General features: G+C 44.0%; 2 protein-coding genes across 2 annotated transcripts in view; one reads left to right on the forward strand and one right to left on the reverse strand.

The window, feature by feature from the left end:
- Positions 1–155: 155 nt before the first annotated feature.
- Positions 156–20,200, reverse strand: LOC132389387 (gastrula zinc finger protein XlCGF57.1-like). The gene is made up of 2 exons (XM_059961915.1): positions 20,038–20,200; positions 156–2,687 (listed from the first exon to the last, which is right to left on the reverse strand). The coding sequence occupies exons 1-2, from the start codon at positions 20,198–20,200 to the stop codon at positions 1,597–1,599; spliced, it is 1,254 nt and encodes a 417-aa protein (XP_059817898.1). The 3' UTR covers positions 156–1,596.
- The window catches only part of LOC132389388 (NACHT, LRR and PYD domains-containing protein 3-like), a gene marked incomplete at its 3' end in the record, with an annotated part of 33,291 nt that continues 32,722 nt past the window's right edge, over positions 20,033–20,601 (forward strand). Inside the window, exon 1 of the mRNA XM_059961916.1 lies at positions 20,033–20,203. The remainder of the gene's footprint in view (positions 20,204–20,601) is intronic.

Raw genomic sequence — 20,601 nt, forward strand, 5'->3', positions numbered from 1 at the left:
ATTATCGTCTGCAGCTGTGCCCTCCTCATTGTCAATTTCACCTGAGCGATTATTAACATTTTAGCAATACTCAACAACTCAATCCTTCTGGTGTCCTCTAATGCCGGAGAGGTTCCAGATATCTATCAACATCCATTGCTGCTGATTTTCCACACACAAATAAATCAAAAGGGCTTTCCCCAATGAAATCGATATTAAATCAATCCTTAAATTTGTTCCTATCCCAGACACAGGCCCCATTTTGTTACAAACCGTAACGCTTTAGAAACGAACCAGCAGCAACAGACTACTCCCAGTGGCCACACATTTCATTTCCACGTCCCATTCCCATTCTGATATGTCTATCCATGGCCTCCTCTACTGTCAAAATTAATCCAAACTCAGGTTGGAGGAACGACACCTTATAGACTGGCTGGGTAGCCTGATGGAATGAACATTGACTTTTCTAACTTCCGTTAATGCCCCTCTTCCACTTCTTGCCCCATCACTGACATATTTAATTGTTTGCCTGTTTTCCATGTCTCTCTGGTGCTTCCCCCCACCTTTCTTTCTCCCGAGGCCTCCTGTCCAATGGTCCTCTCCCATCTCCAGCTCTGTATCATGTTCGCCCATCACCTTTCCAGCTCTTAGCTTCATCCCACCACCTCTGGTCTTCTCCTATCATTTCGTATTTCACCCTCCCCCCACTACCTTCATATCACTTAGTATCTTTCCTTTCAGTTAGTCCTGACGAAGGGTCTCAGCCTGAAACATCAACAGTTCTTCTTATAGATACTGCCTGGCCTGCTGTGTTCCACCAGCATTTTGTGTGTGTTGTTTGAATTTCCAGCATCTGCAGATTTCCTCGAGAGTGTTGTGTGTATAAATGTGTATAACTAAAACTCCCAAACTATTGAGCTCGGGGGAAACAAGGCTTGGAGTCTTGAGATGGTAAAGTATGAAAGTTCAGTTCAACTACATAATAGGTGATGAGAGAGAGATATTTGTAATCCAGGGTAAATGTTGAGAGAAGGCAATTATGTCATATTCCACAGTTTTCATGGTGGTAAAATGAGACCAACAGTCACTGTAGATTTTATCTGTCATCCTTCCAAATCCACATACTAATTATCACCCGAAGTGACTTGTCATAAGGGGTATCGTCTTAATGAATTACCACACCACAGCCAGGCAATGGTTAACACATAAGTAGTCTCCACAGGATACCCCAAATCAGATCCACTCCTATGGATCAAATGAGGTGACAGCCACACATTCGATGTAAGGTGAATCCACCCTTGTGGGCAAAGGAAAGTTCCAAACAGTGACCCTTGGCCACTAGTTCCCTGGTTTCAATCCTTCCATTTTTCCTCCTTCGTCTCCGTCTGACTCTGAGTGTCTGTGTCCTCGGTTAAAACTAAACAAGCTGCACACGATGTAAACAAGCTGCAAGTCAGACTGATTTGCCTTCTTAATCTCTCTCTCTCTCTCTCTCTCTCTTAAAATGACAGTCCACAGCAAACAAAACCTAGGGATTCATAACAATGGCCACTCCCCATTGTGAGCTGACAGGTGTGCCAGTAGGTGGAATGACTGAGTGAATCCTTTCCCACATTCTCAGTGGGTGAACGGCCTCTCCCCAGTGTGAACTCGCTGATGACTCTGTAGTGTGAATGACCGAGTGAATCCCTTCCCACAGACTGAGCAGGTGAATGGCTTCTCCCCAGTGTGAACTCGCTGATGTCTCTGTAGGGTGAATGACCGAGTGAATCCCTTCCCACAGACTGAGCAGGCGAACGGCTTCTCCCCACTGTGAACTCGCTGGTGACTCCGTAGCTGGGATGAACGAGTGAATCCCTTCCCACAGACTGAGCAGGTGAACGGCTTCTCCCCAGTGTGAACTCGCTGATGTACCAGTAGGGTAGATGACAGAGTGAATCCCTTCCCACAGACTGAGCAGTTGAACGGCTTCTCCCCAGTGTGAACTCGCTGATGTACCAGTAGGGTAGATGACAGAGTGAATCCCTTCCCACAGACTGAGCAGGTGAACGGCTTCTCCCCAGTGTGAACTCGCTGATGTACCAGTAGGTCGGATGACTGAGTGAATCCCTTCCCACAGACTGAGCAGGTGAATGGCCTCTCCCCAGTGTGAACTCGCTGATGACTCTGTAGGTGGAATGGCCGAGTGAATCCCTTCCCACAGACTGAGCAGGTGAACGGCCTCTCCCCAGTATGAACTCGTTGGTGACTCCGTAGGTGGGATGACTGAGTGAATCCCTTCCCACAGACTGAGCAGGTGAACGGCTTCTCTCCAGTGTGAATTCGCTGATGACTCTGTAGGGTGGATGGATCAGTGAATCCCTTCCCACATTCTGAGCAGGTGAACGGTCTCTCTCCAGAGTGAACTCGCTGATGACTCTGCAGGGTGGAAGAGTCAGCGTATCCCTTCCCACAGACTGTGCAGGTGAACGGCTTCTCCCCAGTGTGAACTCGCTGATGTCTCTGTAGTTGGGATGACTGATTAAATCCCTTCCCACATTCCGAGCAGGTGAACGGCTTCTCCCCAGTGTGAACTCGCTGATGTACCAGTAGGGTAGATGACTGTGTAAATCCTTTCCCACAGACTGAGCAGGTGAACGGTTTCTCCCCAGTGTGAACTCGCTGGTGAGCCATTAGGTCAGATGACTGAGTGAATCCTTTCCCAGAAATTCAGCAGATGACCAGCCTCTGCCCAGTGTGGTGTGAACTGACTGGTGTGTCCACAGGTGGGATGACCGACTGAACCCCTTCTCACACAGAGAACAGTTGAATGGCCTTGCCCAGTGTGAACTTGCTGATGTACCTTCAATTGTGATAACCGAGTGAATCCATTCCCACTGACTGAGCAGGTGAAAGGCCTTTCTCCTGTGTAAAATGACGGGTTGCCAGTTGGTCAAATGACCGAGTGAATCTCTCCCCACAGTCTGAGCAGGAAGGATGATCGATTGAATCCCTCGCTCCACTTCTTAAATATCTAGACAGAGACAGCAAAACTGTTGTGCTGTGTTTGAGCTTCCTGGAGACAAATTCCTTCTCATTTTTAACCTGTAAAAAGATTTACAAAATCCATCAATGGGTGTAGGACAACATTTCTGATGAGATTACATGAGTTGCCAAGGTTTGATCTGGTATCACACTGTTACAGTGAGGTTCTACCCAAGTTGGACAGAGATATCAACTTCTAACTGGGCAGAGTGCTGGTATCTGGAATGACCATCAATTCTCTGATGCTCTTCCTGTCTCTATAAGAATGGGGCATTCCTGCCGTCTCCAATCTGTGACCTGGCTCAGTCTGACTCTCTCCATTGGTATTATTCCCTGTTCCTGCTGAGCTGCATGGGTGCCTGGCCCCACAGTAACTGAAACACTCTCACACAAATAGTATTTCTTGACGTGCAGTTGGGATCTTCTTTTATGTATTATTAACTTAAAGTGCCACAGTTTTAACGCCATATAAAAAATTCCTGCTGAAGTGACTGGTTAGTCCACACAGCTGTTAAAAGTACTTAAGAGTGAATTTTTGTATAATTTCAGATTGTTGTCACAATCATAGAAAATTTCAACACAGAAACAGGCCCTTTGGGCCATCTAGTTTGTGCTGAACTATTTAAACAGCCCACTCCCACACTTCTGCCATCCAGGTACCAAACAAACCTCTTAAATGTTGAAATCGAGCTCGCATGCACCACTTGTGCTGGCTGCTCATTCCACAGCCGGATGACCATCTGTGTGAAGAAGTTTCCCCTCATGTTCCCCTTAACATTTCACCTTTCACCCTTAACCCATGGCCTCTGGTTGTCGTCCCACCCAATCTTTGTGGAAAAAGCCAGCTTGCATTAACAGTATCTGTGCCTCCATATCACAATCAAATCTCCCCTCAATCATCTGCATTCCAAGGAATAAAGTCCTGATTTGTTCAATCTTTCCTTATAACCCAAGTCCTCCAGACATGGCAACATCCTTGTGAATTTTCTCTGAAATATCTTAACTTCGTTTACATCTTTCCTGTAGGTAGGTGACCAAAACTGCACACAATACTCCAAATTAGGCCTCACAAATGTCTTCTAGAAGTCAACATAACATCCATCTATTGTTATCAGTACTTTGGTTCATGAAGGGCAATGGGCTGAAATCATTCTTTCCATCCCTATCTACCTGTGATACCACTTTCAGTGAATTAAGGACTTGTATTCCCAGGTCCCTTTCTTCCACAACACTCCTCCGTGCCCGACCAGTCAATGTGAAAGACCTCCCTTGGTAGGTCATACCAAAGTGCAAAAACTCACACTGGTCTGCATTAAATTCCATTTTCCATTTCTCAAACCATTTTCCCACCTGGCCCAGATCACACTGCAAGCCATGATAGTCTTCTCGCAGTCCGCTAAACCCCCAGTTTTGTTGTCATACACAAATTTGCTGATCCAGTTAACCACACTATCACCCAGATTACTGATATAGATGACAAACAACAACAGATCCAGCACTGATCCCTGTGGCAACCACTAGTCACAGGCCTCCAGTCAGAGAGGCAACCATCTGCTACCACACTCTGGCTTCTCCCAAGGACAGTGTCTCATCCAATTTACTGTCTCGTCTTGAATGCTGAGTGACTGAACCTTCTTGACCAACCTCCCATATGAGACTTTGTCAAAGTGCCTTGCTAAAGTCCATGTAGACAACATCCACTGCCTTGCCTTCATCCACTTCCCTGATAACTTCCTCGAGAGACTCTATAAGATTGGATAGAGCCATGCTGTCTATCCTTTACCAGTCCACACCTATCCAAATACTTACAGTATATACTTGGTTCCTACACACACATTCCAATAACTTTCCCAGATCTGATGTCAAGCCCACCAACGTATAATTTCCTAGTTCATTTTTACAGCCTTTCTTGAACAACAGAACAACATTGTCTGTCCTCCAATCCTCCAGTACCTCACCTGTCACTAAGGAAGATTTAAATATCTGTGCTAAGGCCCCGATAACTTCTGCACTTGTCTTCCGCAGGGTCCTAGTGAACAACTTGTCAGGCCCTGGGGATTGATCCACACTAATTTGCCTCAAACCCCTCCACCTCTGTAATCTGTACAGGGTCCATGAAGTTGATGCGGCTTTGCCTCAGTTCTATAGACTCGGTGTTCATCTCTTGGGTAAATATGGATGCAAAAAAAAATCTCCCCAAGTCTATGCTATCCTTCATATGGATTAGCATTCTGATCTTCCAGAGAAATAATTTTTTTCCCTTGCAATCTTTTTGCTCTCAACATCTGCAGAATCCCTGAGGATTCTCCTTCACCTTGTCTGCTGGGGCAACCTCATGCCTTCTTTTATTTCTTTCATGAGTGTTCACTTGAATTTCCTGTATTTCATAACTACCCCATTTGTTCCTATCTGCCTGTACCTGGTATGCACCTCGTTTTTATTGATCTGGGAGAGGAAAGCCAAAGGGGTGATAGATCTGCATGGTGGGAGGTGGGGGTAAGGAGGGTTAAACTAAAGTTGCAGGGGGAATGGGAGCCTGAATAACAGAACAGATTGTGGAGAGGTTGTGGAGACAGATGTTGTTCAGGCCTCAGGCAAAGTCAGGAATGAAAAAGTTGAGCATGGTGCAGTGAATATGCTGGGCCCTGTATATTTCAATAGAAGGAGCAGCGTAGGAAAGGTGGATGTGTTCAGGGCATGATCAACACCTGGAATCAACACTAGGACCTGGCAACTGTGGACTGGGACAGGCTGCTTTATGGCAAAGGTGTGCTTGCTAAATGGGAGGCCTTCAAAGCGAAAATTTGAAAGTACAAAGCAGGTATGTCAGAATAAAAGGTAAAGATAGAAACTGTAGGGAAACTTGGATTGCAAGAGATATTCAGACCCTGGTAAAGCGCAAAATGGAATTGCATAACAGGGATAGGCAGTCAGTTTCTTATGGAGTATAAGAAATGCAAGAGAACACATAAGAAATCAATCAGGATGGCTAAAAGATGGCATGAGGTTGCTGTCACAGAAAAGGTGAAGGATAATCCTCAGGGATTCTAGTGATAGATTAAGAGCAAAAGGATTGCAAGGCACAAAGTTGGTCCTCTGGAAGACCGGAATGGCAATCCATGTGTGGAAACAAAGCAGATGGGGGAGACATTAAATATTTTTCAAACTCAATTTACTCAGGAGATGGACAAAGGGTTTATGGGATTGTGGAAACATGACATTAACCATTTCAACCCTGGGTAAAAAAACACTCCTCTGGCCACTCACACGCTCAATACCCCTCATCATTTTATACACCAAAAAATGTCTCTAAATATAAACAAGGAAATTCTACATTGCACAATCTACTTTCCACGATTCAGTACATTTACATGGCCAGGTGTGTAAAAAGGGCCCAACGAATATCAGGGAGCAACAGGCCCAATTCACCACAACCACAAACTGCTCCTGCTGCTACCATCCAAGAAACGGTACCACAGCCAAAGGAGCAACAGTCCCCGGGACATCATCTTCCACCAGGCCATCAGACTGATTAATTCACACTGATACATTTGAATTTTAATGTTATATTGACTGTCCAATGCACAATCTAGCTATTATAAATTACTATAAATTACACATTGCACATTTAGATGGAGATGTAAGGTAAATATTTCTACTCCTCATGTTTATGAAGTATGTATCTAATAAAGTCAATTCAATTCACCCTCTCCACTATCTGTTCTGTCATTCTGGCTCCCATTCCCCCTACAACTTATTTTAACCACATCACCCCCTCCCCTGCTCACTACCACTAGCAAGCCTTACCACTAGGATATTCGTCCCCTCTTGTTCTGTTCCTATAACTAACGAATCCCCTATCAGCCTTTTGACTTTCCTCTGCCAGGTAATTCCCCCCAACAGCTTCTAAAGTGCTCCACCTGTTGTTGTGGGGGATGGCCACTAGAGTACTCTGCGATGCCTATTTAACCTCATTCCCCTTCCTGACTCTCACCCAGTTTCCTGTGTCCTGCACCTTGGGTGTAACTCACCTCTCTTCGTGTCATATCTATCACCTCCTCCAACTGCTGGATGACCTGGAATTCACCCATTTCAAGTTGCAGCTCATTGACGTGCAGGGTTACAAGCTGCACATCTTGTATGTGAGGCCATCAGGGACACTGGAGGTCTCCCCTCCTTCCCTCCACTACCCCTCTAATTTGTAGTAATCTCCCCTCTAATTTGTAATAACCAGTGTGCAGATATATCTTGCACTGTGCATTTTTTACCCAGTGACAAGATGTGCACAGTGAATTTTATATAGAGAGGTATTCATTTTCACAGCTGGCGAATCACTGTCAATAGGAACTTTGATCTCCTCTGGGTTTGATCGAGATCATCTGCACTCTCACACGACCGATATAGCAGGCCTGTAACAGGAAATGGAGGATTTTCTCACCAAAGCTTTTGCACATTGTCCATATGCGATTTCCTTGCTAAATTACGCTTTAAAAAGTCAGATTTCCAAATATCACTCCACTTCTTCCCATTTGCAAATACTCCAGTAACTTTTCAATCACCAAAATGCAAACAGGCATCACTAGTTTCTGTATTCTACATAAATATTCCCCCTGAACCCTCCCCCAATGACTGACGGTGGTGAACTCAGTGAATGAAATCCTAATGAATATGAAGGGAAGGGCAGTCGTCTGTCTCACTGGAGTCTGGCACATTTGTGATGTGAAAGCTACTTGTTGCCCAGGGCAAAGGTGTTTGATGTCATTACGTACCCAGCGAGAATGGGACAAAACATGTTCTCACCGGTAGAAAAGTCCAGAGCAAGAGGAGGTAGAGGAAGCAACACACACAAAATACTGGAGGAGTTCAGCAGGCCAAGTAGCATCTACGGAAAAGTGTCCTAATGCCGATTTTCTCAACTGGTGACGTAAAAGATTTTGTTCCCTTTCTCCGAGTTCCTAATCCTTGCATTTAGATAGCTGGAGCTCAGCTCTGTCTGAGAGATCCATCGGTTCCCATTCCCTCATCAACCGGAAGCTCCCCGGGGCCCGTGTACGGATCGTGGGGCAGAGAGAGAGGGAAGAGGGCAGGACTGTCCCGGGTTTGCTGGTCACGGTGTCCGAAATTCAGAGGAATTATCTCGAAATCGGTGTTTAAGATAAAAACACGGAGAATCGCTCTTACCCGCGCCCGGCATTTTCAAAGGCTTCTGTGTACTGCGCGCATGCGTGAAACTCAGGGACGGCCTCAGCCTGACGCCTGCGCTTCAGCGTCGCCGAAATTCTTAACGCATGGCCCTATGGGTAATCACGGTGCCATTAAACATTTCTGCAAGCACCGGTTCAATGTCCATATCTCATTTTTTTTATGGGTATAGAAAAAATCTGCAGCTGTTTTAACGCAGAAAGCGGCTCCCATAAGCAATATACTCAATATCAACGTGTATCTAATGCCAAAGTAAAATGCAGATATAAAACACAGGAGATTCTGCAGTTGCTGGAAATACAGAGACGCACACACACAAAACAATTCAGAGAGCAACTAAGCAGCGGAGTACACAGGCCAGGGATGCGGAAGGGGCTCTGCCTAAAAGTTTTTTATTTATTCCTCTCCAAAATTTCTGCCTGATCTGTTGATTTCCACCTGTGTTTTGCAGAAATTAACCACCTTATTTTTTTCGACCAACCAGTTTCCAAATGCTTCTAATCTTTCACTTTTAACCACATCCTGCTGGTCTTATTCGTCCTCCTCCTCTGGACCCCATTTCTCTCTGGAGCCCCTGAATCAAGCTGGCAACTCTTTTGTTTCTGACTCTGCACCATCGAAGATTCACTCGCTAGTCTGCTGTCAAACTTCAGAGGTGCATTGTGTTACGAGACCGTTTACTGTGAGTGTCGCTTTAAGTGGCTGAGTGAGGCGGGGCTGTGACGTCAGACACAAGCTGCAGGAGCAGGAGCGGGAGAGGGAGACAAGCTGTTGGAACTTCAGCGTGTGCCTGCTATAGGCTGCAACTCTTCCATGCCCAAAAGGTACGGTTGATCTCATCATCGGCACGCAGTGCACAACGGATGTGTGACTGTCACTTCGTATCATCCATATGTGTGGATTTGCTGGAGTATCCGGTGGTATCACTTTTGTTGTCCCATACGTGGAATCGGGGTGTTCTGTGGTAATCACTTGAAGACGATATTCCTGTCACTGTCACCTGGTGATATTTCTAATCTTCGGCGACTGTTATTTCGTTTACCCAGCGTGGAATGTGTGTGGAATTCTTCGTAATGGCCTTCTCTCTACATTTTCGTGTGGATTTATAAATCTCTCCTCTCACTCACTTATTCCGTGGATTACTGAACTTTTCCACTTTACCATCTGAAGACTTTAAGCATTGTTTCTCAAGCTTGATAGTTTGGGAGCTATATATATATATATATATACGCATAACACTGTTAACTTCTGTTTATTTCTTTATAAAATCTTTTATATTTGGAGTAGATACTGTTACGCACCCCGTGACGGGTCAAAGAACCAGCAGAAATAGAAAACACCGTGAACACCGTGGAGCCTGGTATTGCTGTAAACTAATGCTGTTTATTAGTAACTACGCAATACAGCAATATAAATGCAGATATATCAATCAGGTTAGCAATGATTATATGTGTGTGTGTGTGTGTGTGTGTGTGTGTGTGTGTGTGTGTGTGTGAATAGGAAAGCCAAGCTTCTTCACGCCTCGGGGTGAATGGAGACCGTCTGACGGTGATAAGTGAAGTTCGGTTCAGTTCGTGGGATTGAGTCGAGTAGTGATGGAGAGAGAGAGAAGGAGAGGTTTGTGTCTTCAGGTAAGCTGACGCCGTCGATAGTCCCGTCGTCCTCCGAAATCCTTTGGATGTCACCGACTGTGACACTACAAACGGGACCGTTCTTCTGTGGTGGAGTTATTAACCCAGGCGAGGGATGGACACACGAATAATTCCCCACCGGTCACAGTCTTTTCACACTGCGAGAGCCACTGATCGATGCTCCGGATCGATCTTCCAAAGCCCAACTTTTTCTGTGGACACAACAAAGCTCATTCAGTGTCCAAAACCATGTGTCTGGAGGTCTATCAGCGGACCTCCTACTTATCTCATCGTGCTGAGCCCCAGCAGTCTATCAAACAGTTCCTCCCTTCTCTCTCTGTAAGAACACAGAAGCTGACAGTGTCCTTGTAAAAGTGTAAACAAGCTTGCAGAGAAACCATAACACCATCTCTCTCTCTCTCTCTCTCTCTCTCTCTCTCTCTCTCTCTCTCTCTCTCTCTCTCCAATGATTACAATACAACAACCATAACTACATCAGCACTCATGAACTGAACTGAACTGAACTATATACTTTTCTATGACAATTCATTTACCCCTAGACATCGATAGAGCTTCTTTATTATTGCTTGTTATTATTCCTACACTTTTAGGTTTATTACTGCTAACTTGTTTTATATGTATATTCGCATTATTGATATGGTTTTGCTTATTTTTATTAATAAACACCTTTAGTTTGGTACCACCAGACTCCAACAGATTCTTCTTTCTCTGCTGTTTAAATACCCAGTTACGGGGTACGTAACAAATCTCCTATCTCATAGAGTGGTGACCAGTTGCAACCTGTCATGTCAGGGAGAGCAAGAGGGGAACGGCAGGGATATATTTTCATATACTGATATGGAACAGAAACATGGGCAGGGATAAGATGGGCCGAGTGGCCTCTCCAGTGAGACACGGGATTTGATACAAACTGATTTATCTTTCACAGATCCACAATATTAAACATCAGTCTAGTTTAAGGCTAACATCAGCAGAACAGACTCCTCCAATGCTCAGTGACCAGGGTTCAGTCCTGGGAGCGATGAGCAGCCGCAAGAACTGCAGAATCTGACAGTAACAGTCCCTCATGAACCCGCAGCTGCCTTCAGTCACCGTGATGGTTAAACATTTAACACGGAGCTGATTTGAACTTCCTCCCTGATGTGAAGTTGCTGGTGTTGCAGCAGCTGGGATGATTGAGTAAAACTCTTTGCTCACTCCAGACAGAAATGTGGCCTCTATTTATTGTGAACTCACTGGAGCATCACAAGGTGGATGAACTGAATGAGTCTCTTCGCACACACGGAGCAGGTGAACGGCCGCTTCCCAGTGAGAAGCTGTAGATCTCGGGCTTCGGTCTTGGCCCGAAACGTTGACTGCTCATTTACACTGATGCTGCCCGACCTGCTGAGTTCCTCCAGCGTCTTGTACGTGTTGCTTTGACCACAGCATCTGCAGTGTACTTTGTGTTCAAGCGCTGGTGAACTGACAGATAGAGCGGAACTAACGTGCTGTTCTGTTCGAGATTCCCATACACAAATCCTTTTAATTTTCTACACTGTTAAAAGTTTACAAAGCACGTCAGTGGGTGAAGGACAACATTTCAACTCAGGTAATTTTAGTCTCCATGGTGCCTGTGCTGTCTTTACGACAGTTATTTAGTTTATAATATTTTCGCTTAGTAATTCATTCAATAGTATTTTCTAGTTAGAATTAGGAGTGTTTAAAGTATATTCATTGCATGTAAAATATATCGGCATGCGATGACGTCACATCCGGTTTCGCCGCGTCTTGTGGGAAAACACCGGTTTGAAATTAGCGCGAGGGTGGGGGCTTTCCACGAGGCTCACCTGAGCAGAAGCAGTTTTGCAGGCATGAGAAATCACAGTGAGAGCAACGCTGTAAGTTAATAGATAATCGATATATTGAACTAAGATGTTAATGCCGATCCTGTTAGAAGTAACGACGGTAGATAATGTTTATGCTTTTGTTAGTTAAAGAGTCGCGGATAGTTTGCATGGAAGTGTATTTAAAGTAGTCAATGGAGCAGGTAAACTCTCCCTGTATACTGCACCTTAGTGTAATGTAGTTATAGTCACCTTTGCAAGTATTTACACTTGAAATGTGATATTAAGGAAGGAACAAATACTGTATCAATCTTGTATTGTTTTATCAACAGTTTTCACCATATGTTAATGTGAAGAGTGAACAGTAAATGGTTAGTCTTACTGCGATCTGGTTTGCATTGGCTGTGGTTTATCCGGACGTTAAATTCGACGTTATCACTTACACGCGAAGGAGAACGTTACAGTGCCTTCTGATTAAAACACTGTCACATCTCAAAACAATTTAGAGGAACAAGATTTCATCTTCTAACTGGCCACAGTTCCGGCATCAGGGTCAACATCAAACTCTCTGCTTCCCTCTCTGTGTCAAAATGGATCATTCCTCCCCTTCATCAGTCTGTCACTTGGCTCAGTTTGTCTGTCTCCTTCGCGTTCTGAGCATGCGCCACACACCCACTGAGATCACATTTTATTTACACGGCTGTGACTAGAGACTTTCTGATTATTATGTCCCTCCCGGCATTTGACGGTGGTAAACTCAGTCAGTAATGGTATTGACCCTCAGGAGTAGGTGATTAGGCTTTTTCGTTGGAGATCGATAAACTGCCGGTAGTGTGTGTCTGGATGAGTGGGTCGTTTTCAGACTGGAAGGAGGTAGCGTTTGGAGTACCCCAGAGATCAGTCCCTGACCACAGTTGTTCACAGTTTAATGTCCTGGAGAGGCAACGAGATGTGAGATGTCCCAGTCTGCTGGTGAGGCAGAAAGTGTGGAGTAGGGGGTGGGGAGGCTATTCACATGCAATCTCGTAGCTTTGCAATCAGTACATAGTGCACTGTGGGGCTGCAGTGGCGGGATCCAATCTGCTAATTAGATTTGCTGAAGGCACTACATTGATTGGCCGAATCCCAAATAACAACGAGACAACTTACGAAGAAGAAGTCATCACTCCGACACAGTGGTGTCAAGAAAACAACCTCTCCCTCATTGTGACAAAAACACAGGAGCTGATTGTGGATTACAGGAGGAATGGAGATAGGGAGCACATTCAACATTTCCAAGTCTGTTATTGACACAAAATGCACATTTTAATATTGATCACTACACAATGCATTTTATACATTGTTAATGACATAAAACATATTTATAGATTGTTACCGACAGAGAATCGTATAACTTGTGTTCCGTGTGTTAACTGAATGTACTTGCCTGTGATGCTGCCACAAGTCAGTGTTTCTCTGTACCTGTACCTTCCCGTACTTGTGCACTTGGCAATACATTCAACAGGACCTGAGAAATGTCAGTGAGATTTGATTAGTGATGATCATCTTGGCAGCTCGGTAGGTCGAATGTATGAGACAGTACACTGTTAAATGCAAATCCCTGAACAGTGTTGAAGATCAGTGGGATCTTAGACTCCAAGTTCATCGCTCCCTGAGAGAGACTGCACAGATTGATCGGGTGGTTAAGAAGGCAAATGGCATGGTTGTCTTTATTAGGTGAAGCATTGAGTTCAAAAGTCGGGAAGTTGGGTTGCGGCTGATCCGAGCCTGCGGTCGTTCTGTGACTGTTTCTTTAAGAGTCCGGCCTGCGGAGGCGGGGCTAAGACGTCAGTCACAGGCTGACAGCGCTGACTGTGGACTGAACCATCAGAGAGAGAAAGCGATCTGCAGACAGGCAGTCGGCCAGGAGAGAGAGGGAGAGAGGGGGAGAGGGGGAGAGGGGGAGAGAGGGAGAGAGGGGCAGAGGGGGAGAGGGGGAGAGGGAGAGAGAGAGAGAGAGAGACTGGAAAAGCTGATCGCTTCAGTTAGTCGCAGCTGAGGCTTGGAACTCTCCTATGCCCACAAGAGTGGGTTGATCATCGGTACACGGAACCACAACGAATGTCTGTGGCTGCCACTTCGTATAATCCATAGGAGTGGGTTTTGGAATGTCTTGTGTTAACCCTTGACTGGGTATGTTGTGTGGTAACCCCGGGAAGACGGTGTTCCTGTGACAGGTCACTTTCGTTAATCGTATGTGGACGGATTCAGCGGATAAGATCTTCGTCAACGGTATTTTGAAGTAACGGCCTTTTCACCCTGTAAGACTCTAAGCTTTGTTCCCTCAGGCTCGATAGTCTGGGAATTATATTTACACATATATTCACATAACACTGCTAACTTTCCTTTATTTCGTTAAGTTACTATATTATAAATAGATATTAATAAAGAGAGTGGTTTTAACATCAAAACCAGACTCCAGTGTGAACTCTATTGCTGCTGGTTCGTTTCTAAAACGTTACAGTTCGTAACACAGTTTTATAAAACTCGATTAGACCACATCTGGAGTGTTTCATACAGTTCTGGTCGCCCCCATTCTCGGAAGGATGTCGGGGCTTTGGAGAGGGCGCAGAAGAGGTTTACCAGGACACTGCCTGGATTAGAGGGCATGAGCGAGAACGAGAGGCTGGACAAACTTGGGTTGTTTTCTCCAGAGCGGCGCAGGCTGGGGTGAGACTGGATGGACGTTTATAAGATTACGAGAGGAATAGATAGACGGGACAGACGATATATTTTTCCTGGGAGTTGAAATGTCTAATACATTTAAGGTGAGAGGAGATCTGAGCGGCAAGTTTGCCTCTTTCCACAGAGTATTGGGCAGCCGGAGTGTCTGCTTGCGGTGGGAGACCAAAGCGGTCACGTGATCCCGTTTCCTGTTCACGTCTTACCGCAGATCTGCTGCATCTGCGGGTCACTGCTCTACGTGACGTGCAGCTTCATGTTTCCCCGTTCAGTCACGGCAGTGAGATCCGGATCTGTCACGTCCTCTCGTTGTGGTGGACAGTATGCTTTTTTCTGCAATATTTTCAGCATGTTTCATTTCACTGTTTTTATCTGCTGAAGTACAGCCGATGTTTCTGGGTGTCGGACCCACTTATGTGAGAATTTAGCCTTTTCTATTTCTCTGAGCTTCTCATAAATGTCTACAGTTCAGTTAAGCTTCACTCCACTACTTCCAAAGCAACAACCCGGTCAGTCAAAAAGTTCCACACAATTAAAATATTTTATTACATCGTTTTTTTTTAATTTTGTACTATTTATATAATTTAAGTATGTAATATTTATATTCTTATATTAAATCATAATTGTTAAAATCTATAGTTATGAATTAGGTTCTATTGCTGCCGCAGAGACAACGAATTTCATGACAAATGCCGGTGCTATTAAACCTGATTCTGATATTGATCTGGGATACCCACCACCGGTCACCTGATCCCAGTTACCGCAGATCGTAATGAGAGATTGAATCCTTTTCCATTTATTTCCTTTCCACAGAAATGACAACAGTTCAGTTTCCTTCTGTGGTTCCAGAGCAGAAGCTCAGTCTGTCTAATATTTCCACACAATTAAAATGGGGAATTCGTTTGTTATCATCACGTACTGAGCTACAGTGAAAATCTTGCCTGACGGACCATCCACACAGATCGATACATTACAACAGTTCACTGAGTTGATATACGACAGAACAATAACTGTAACAAAGCATTATGGCTGCAGAGAAAGTGCAGTGCAGACAGACATATGGTGCCGGGTCACGTCGAGTTACATTGTGAGGCCGAGTCCATTTTATCATTCATTTGGCTTTTAAACACAGACAGGAAGCCGCCATCGAGCTTGTCATTCCTAATAACTGCAGGTCTTCTTTTTTTCTCACTTTCTCGTGGCACTAGACAGGGATGTCCATTAACCCCTTTATTATTTAATCTTGTATTGGAGCCTCTAGCTATAACACTACGTGAAGCTAAAAGTATTCTTGGTATCTCTATGAATGGAACCATACATAAGATTTCTCTTTATGTAGATGATCTTTTGGTTTTTATTTCAAATTTTGAGGAATCAATTCCTAATCTTTTGGAAACACTTAAAGATTTCGCTAAATTTTCTGGATTTAAACTTAACTTGAATAAAAGAGTATTTTTCCATTAAATGTCCCTGTTAGTGTATATAATGATATTCCTTTTAGAACTGTTAATACATTTAGATATTTAGGTATTATAGTTACTAAAAAATATAAAGATCTCTATAAAGCGAATATAGTTCCTTTAATGGACTTAATGAAACAATTTTCTAGATGGAATCCACTTACTTTTTCTTTAATAGGTCGTATTCATGCTGTGAAAATGATTTTACCTAGATTTTTATATATTTTTCAAAATATACCTATCTTTTTAGCTAAAAAAATTTCGATCAAATTGAAAACCATATCAGCAAGTTTGCTGACGATACTAAACTGGGTGGCAGTGTGACATGCGAAGAGGACGTTAGGAGAATACAGGGGGACTTGGATAGGCTGAGTGAGTGGGCAGATACTTGGCAGATGTCATTCAATGTGAATAAATGTGAAGTTATCCACTTTGGAAGCTGGAACAAGAGGGCAGAGTATTGTCTGAACGGTGTCGAGTTAGGTAAGGGAGAAATGCAAAGAGACCTAGGAGTCCTAGTTCACCAGTCAATGAAGGTGAATGAGCAAGTGCAACAGGCAGTGAAGAGGGCAAATGGAATGTTGGCCTTTGTTACAAGGGGAATTGAATACAAGAGCAAGGATGTTCTTTTGCATTTGTACAGGGCCCTGGTGAGACCACACCTGGAATATTGTGTACAGTTTTGGTCTCCAGGTTTAAGGAAGGACATTCTGGCAATTGAGGAAGTGCAGCGTAGATTCACTAGGTTGATTCCTGGGATGGCAGGGCTGTCTTACGCAGAGAAATTGGGCTTGTACACGCTGGAATTGAGGAGATTGAGAGGGGATCTGATTGAAACGTTTAAGATAATTAAAGGATTTGATAGGATTGAGGCAGGAAATATGTTCCAGATGTTGGGAGAGTCCAGTACCAGAGGGCATGGATTGAGACTAAGAGGTCAGTTATTTAAAACAGAGTTGAGGAAGAGCTTCTTCTCCCAGAGAGTTGTGGAGGTGTGGAATGCACTGCCTCGGAAGACGGTGGAGGCCAATTCTTTGGATGCTTTCAAGAAGGAGCTGGATAGATATCTGATGGATAGGGGAATCAAGGGATGTGGGGACAAGGCAGGGACTGGGTATTGATAGTGAATGATCAGCCATGATCTCAGAATGGCGGTGCAGACTCGAGGGGCCGAATGGTCTACTTCTGCATCTATTGTCTATTGTCTATCAACCGTCATTTCATATTTATAAAATAATGGAAGGAAACCATATAGCATAATTCAAATTATGATATTTGGCAAAAGAACTCTCAAATTCGAATCGAGGATCAAAGGTTCTACTTCTATTTTTTCCAAACTAAGACATAACATTCCTTGAGAAAACGATTCAATTAATGTAGGGGAAGAAATATCTTTCCATTTTAATAAAGTAGCCCTTCTTGTCAGTAGTGTAACAAATACAATTACATGTTGATCTGAAGATGAAATACCCTGAATATGATGTGGAGCTATTCCAAATAGAACAGTCAATCTATTAGGTTGTAAATTTATTTTCTGAGCTGTAGAACTTGTAGAAAATAAAGATTTCCAGAACTATTTTAATGAAGAACATGACCAGCACATATGTGACAAAGTAGCTACTTCAGTTCTACATCTATCTCAGCAATTGTCTATACTAGGAAATATTTTAGATAGTCTCTCCTTTGTTAAATAATAACGATGACTAGTTTTACATTGACTTAAACAATGGTTGGCACATATAGAAGAAGAATTTATGTTTTTCAAAACTCGAAGCCAATCTTCATTAACAAAGGTCATAATAAGTTCTCTCTCCCAATCTTGTTTAATCTTTAGTGATAGGTTCTCGTTTTGTAACAAAAATAAATTATAAATTCTGCCAATGGAACCTTTCACGAAGGGATTCACTTTCAAAATTGTATCCAACAAATCAGATTCTTGTAAACATGGAATCTTAGGTAAATATTGTTGTAAAAAAGTCTAAACTGAACATATTGCAAAAAAATGTGTATGAGCGAGAGAAAATTTGTTAATGAACTCTTCAAAGATCATAATGGACCATCACAAAATAAATCTGTAAAAGAATGGATCCCTTTATTTTTCCACAGGAGAAAAATGGGGTCAGTTGTTGAAGGTATAAATAAGAAGTTTCGATGTAAAAAACTAGTCATCTTAAATTGTTTAAATTTTTTAAAGAAACGAAACTGAACCCAAATCCGTAGGGATTGTTTAATAACCGGGTAAAGATTTAAATTTGGAATTTTAGAGAGATGTAAAAGTAATGGAGCTCCTAATATTGAAGTTAAATGAAATTATTTAACTGCTTTTAATTCCAAATCAACCCATAATGGATTTTGGTTCTTATCAAGACAATATAACCAAAAACAGAATTGTCTAATGTTCACAGCCCAATAATACTCTTAAATTAGGAAGTGCAAGTCCACCATCTTCTTCAGATTTGTGTAAATGATACTTATTAATTCTTGGTCTCTTATTGTTCCAAATAAAGGAAGAAATAAGTGAGTCAATTTGATCGAAATTTTTTTAGTTAAAAAGATAGGTATATTTTGAAAAATATATAAAAACTTGTATGTGGACGGATTAGCACACAACAAATAGAGAGATATTTGTAATCCAGAATGAAACGTATAGAAAAGACCGTTACATCAAAATAACCGTCGACGATGTTCTTATTCGTTGAATCCGTCCACATACCAGTTTACAGCGAAAGTGACCTGTCACGGAATACCGTCTTCCAGGGGTTACCACACAACATACCCAGGCAAGGGTTAACACAATGTATTCCAAACGCCACTCCTATGGATTATGCGAAGTGACAGCCACACACATTCGTTGTGGTTCCGTGTACCGATGATCAACCCACTCTTGTGGGCATAGGAGAGTTCCAAGCCTCAGCTGCGACTAACTGAAGCGATCAGCTTTTCCAGTCTCTCTCTTTCTCTTTATGGTTCAGTCCACTAGACTTCCTGACTGGGAGACCTAAGTCAATCCGGATCGGGATCAGCATCTCCAACACCATCACACTGAGCACGGGGGCTCCCCAGGGTTGCGTGCTCAGTCCACTGCTGCTCACTCTGCTGACCCACGACTGTGCTGCAACTCACAGCTCGAACCACATCATCAAGTTCGCCAATGACACAACCGTGGTGTGTCTCATCAGCAAGAACGACGAGTCAGCTTACAGAGAGGAGGTGCAGTGGCTAACGGTCTGGTGCAGAGCCAACAACCCGTCTCTGAATTTGAACAAAACAAAAGAGATGGTTGTTGACTTCAGGAAGACACGGAGCGACCACTCCCCGCTGAACATCGACGGCTCCTCGCTGGAGATCTTTAAGAGCACCAGATTTCTTGGTGTTCACCTGGCGGAGAATCTCACCTGGTCCCTCAACAGCAGCTCCATAGCAAAGAAAGCCCAGCAGCGACTTTACTTTCTGCAAAGGCCGTGGAAAGTCCATCTCCCCCCCCCCCATCCTCATCACATTCTACAGGGGTTGTATTGAGAGCATCCTGAGCAGCTGCATCACTGCCTGGTTCGGAAATTGCAACATCTCGGATAGCAAGACCCTGCAACAGATAGTGAGGTCAGCTGAGATGATCATCGGGGCCTCTCTTCCCGCCATCACGGACATTTACCCAACACGCGGCATCCGCAAAGCAAACAGCATCATGAAGGACCCCACGCACCCCGCATACAATCACTTCTCCCTCCTTCCCTCTGGGAAAAGGCACTGAAGCATTCGGGCTCTCACAACCAGACTATGTAACTGTTTCTTCCCGCAAGCTATCGGACTCCTCAATACACAGAGCCTGGACAGTCACCTTACTGCCCTATTGTCTTGTTTATTATTTATTGAAATGCCTGCACTGTTTTGTGCACTTTATGCAGTCCTGGGTAGGTCTGTGGTCTGGTGTAGTTTTTTTTTCTTTTCTGTGTTATTTTTTATGTGGTTCAGTCCAGTTTTTGTACTCTGTCATGTAACACCATGGTCTTGGAAAAAAAAACACGTTGTCTCATTTTTACTGTGTACTGTACCAGCAGTTATGGTCGAAATGACAATAAGAGTGACTTGACTTGAATCGGCAGCATCTGCGGATTTGTCTCCGAGGCCCCGCCCACGCTCTGATGACGCAATAAGCACACTGCGCATGCTCACATTCCCGGGCTGGGCAGTGATTTTTTTTCTTTGTGTTGAAGCGGGTCTGGAGCGGTGGATTGTCCACGGGATCCGGATCGGGAGAGGGTCCTCGCCCCCTCGGGCGGCGAGCCGCGGGGGCCGGTCGGATCATTCTCTGCGGAGCGGGACCGACAAGATCCATGCGGTGAGTATTGAGTTCGGTCCCGACCGATGCTGGGCAGTGAGTCCCAGTAACTTCCCCGAACTCGCGGTCTCACCCCGCTTCCTGAACAAAACCTACCGGGGTCTGTCCGGGTTGTGAGACCTTCACCTCGAACCTGGGGATATTTTCTACGATGTGTTGATAAAAGTTGGTTCAGGGAGAAGGGTAAATGCCAAAGTTCCTGTTGCTCTATCTTTGTCATTTTAGCACATAGTAGTGTGTACTGTTAATGCTGTATCTGTGTATTGCCGGAGGGCCATCAGTGATCGTCCTTGATCCCTGCTCCCCCCCCCCCCCCGTTCCATCTGCTTAATCCCTGCCCATCTTGTTCAACCTCTGTCCAGCCTGTATCCCACCACCTCGATGATAAAAGTCGACAA

This window comes from Hypanus sabinus, unplaced genomic scaffold (assembly GCF_030144855.1).
Source record: "Hypanus sabinus isolate sHypSab1 unplaced genomic scaffold, sHypSab1.hap1 scaffold_553, whole genome shotgun sequence".
Classification (NCBI taxonomy): Eukaryota; Metazoa; Chordata; class Chondrichthyes; order Myliobatiformes; family Dasyatidae; genus Hypanus; species Hypanus sabinus.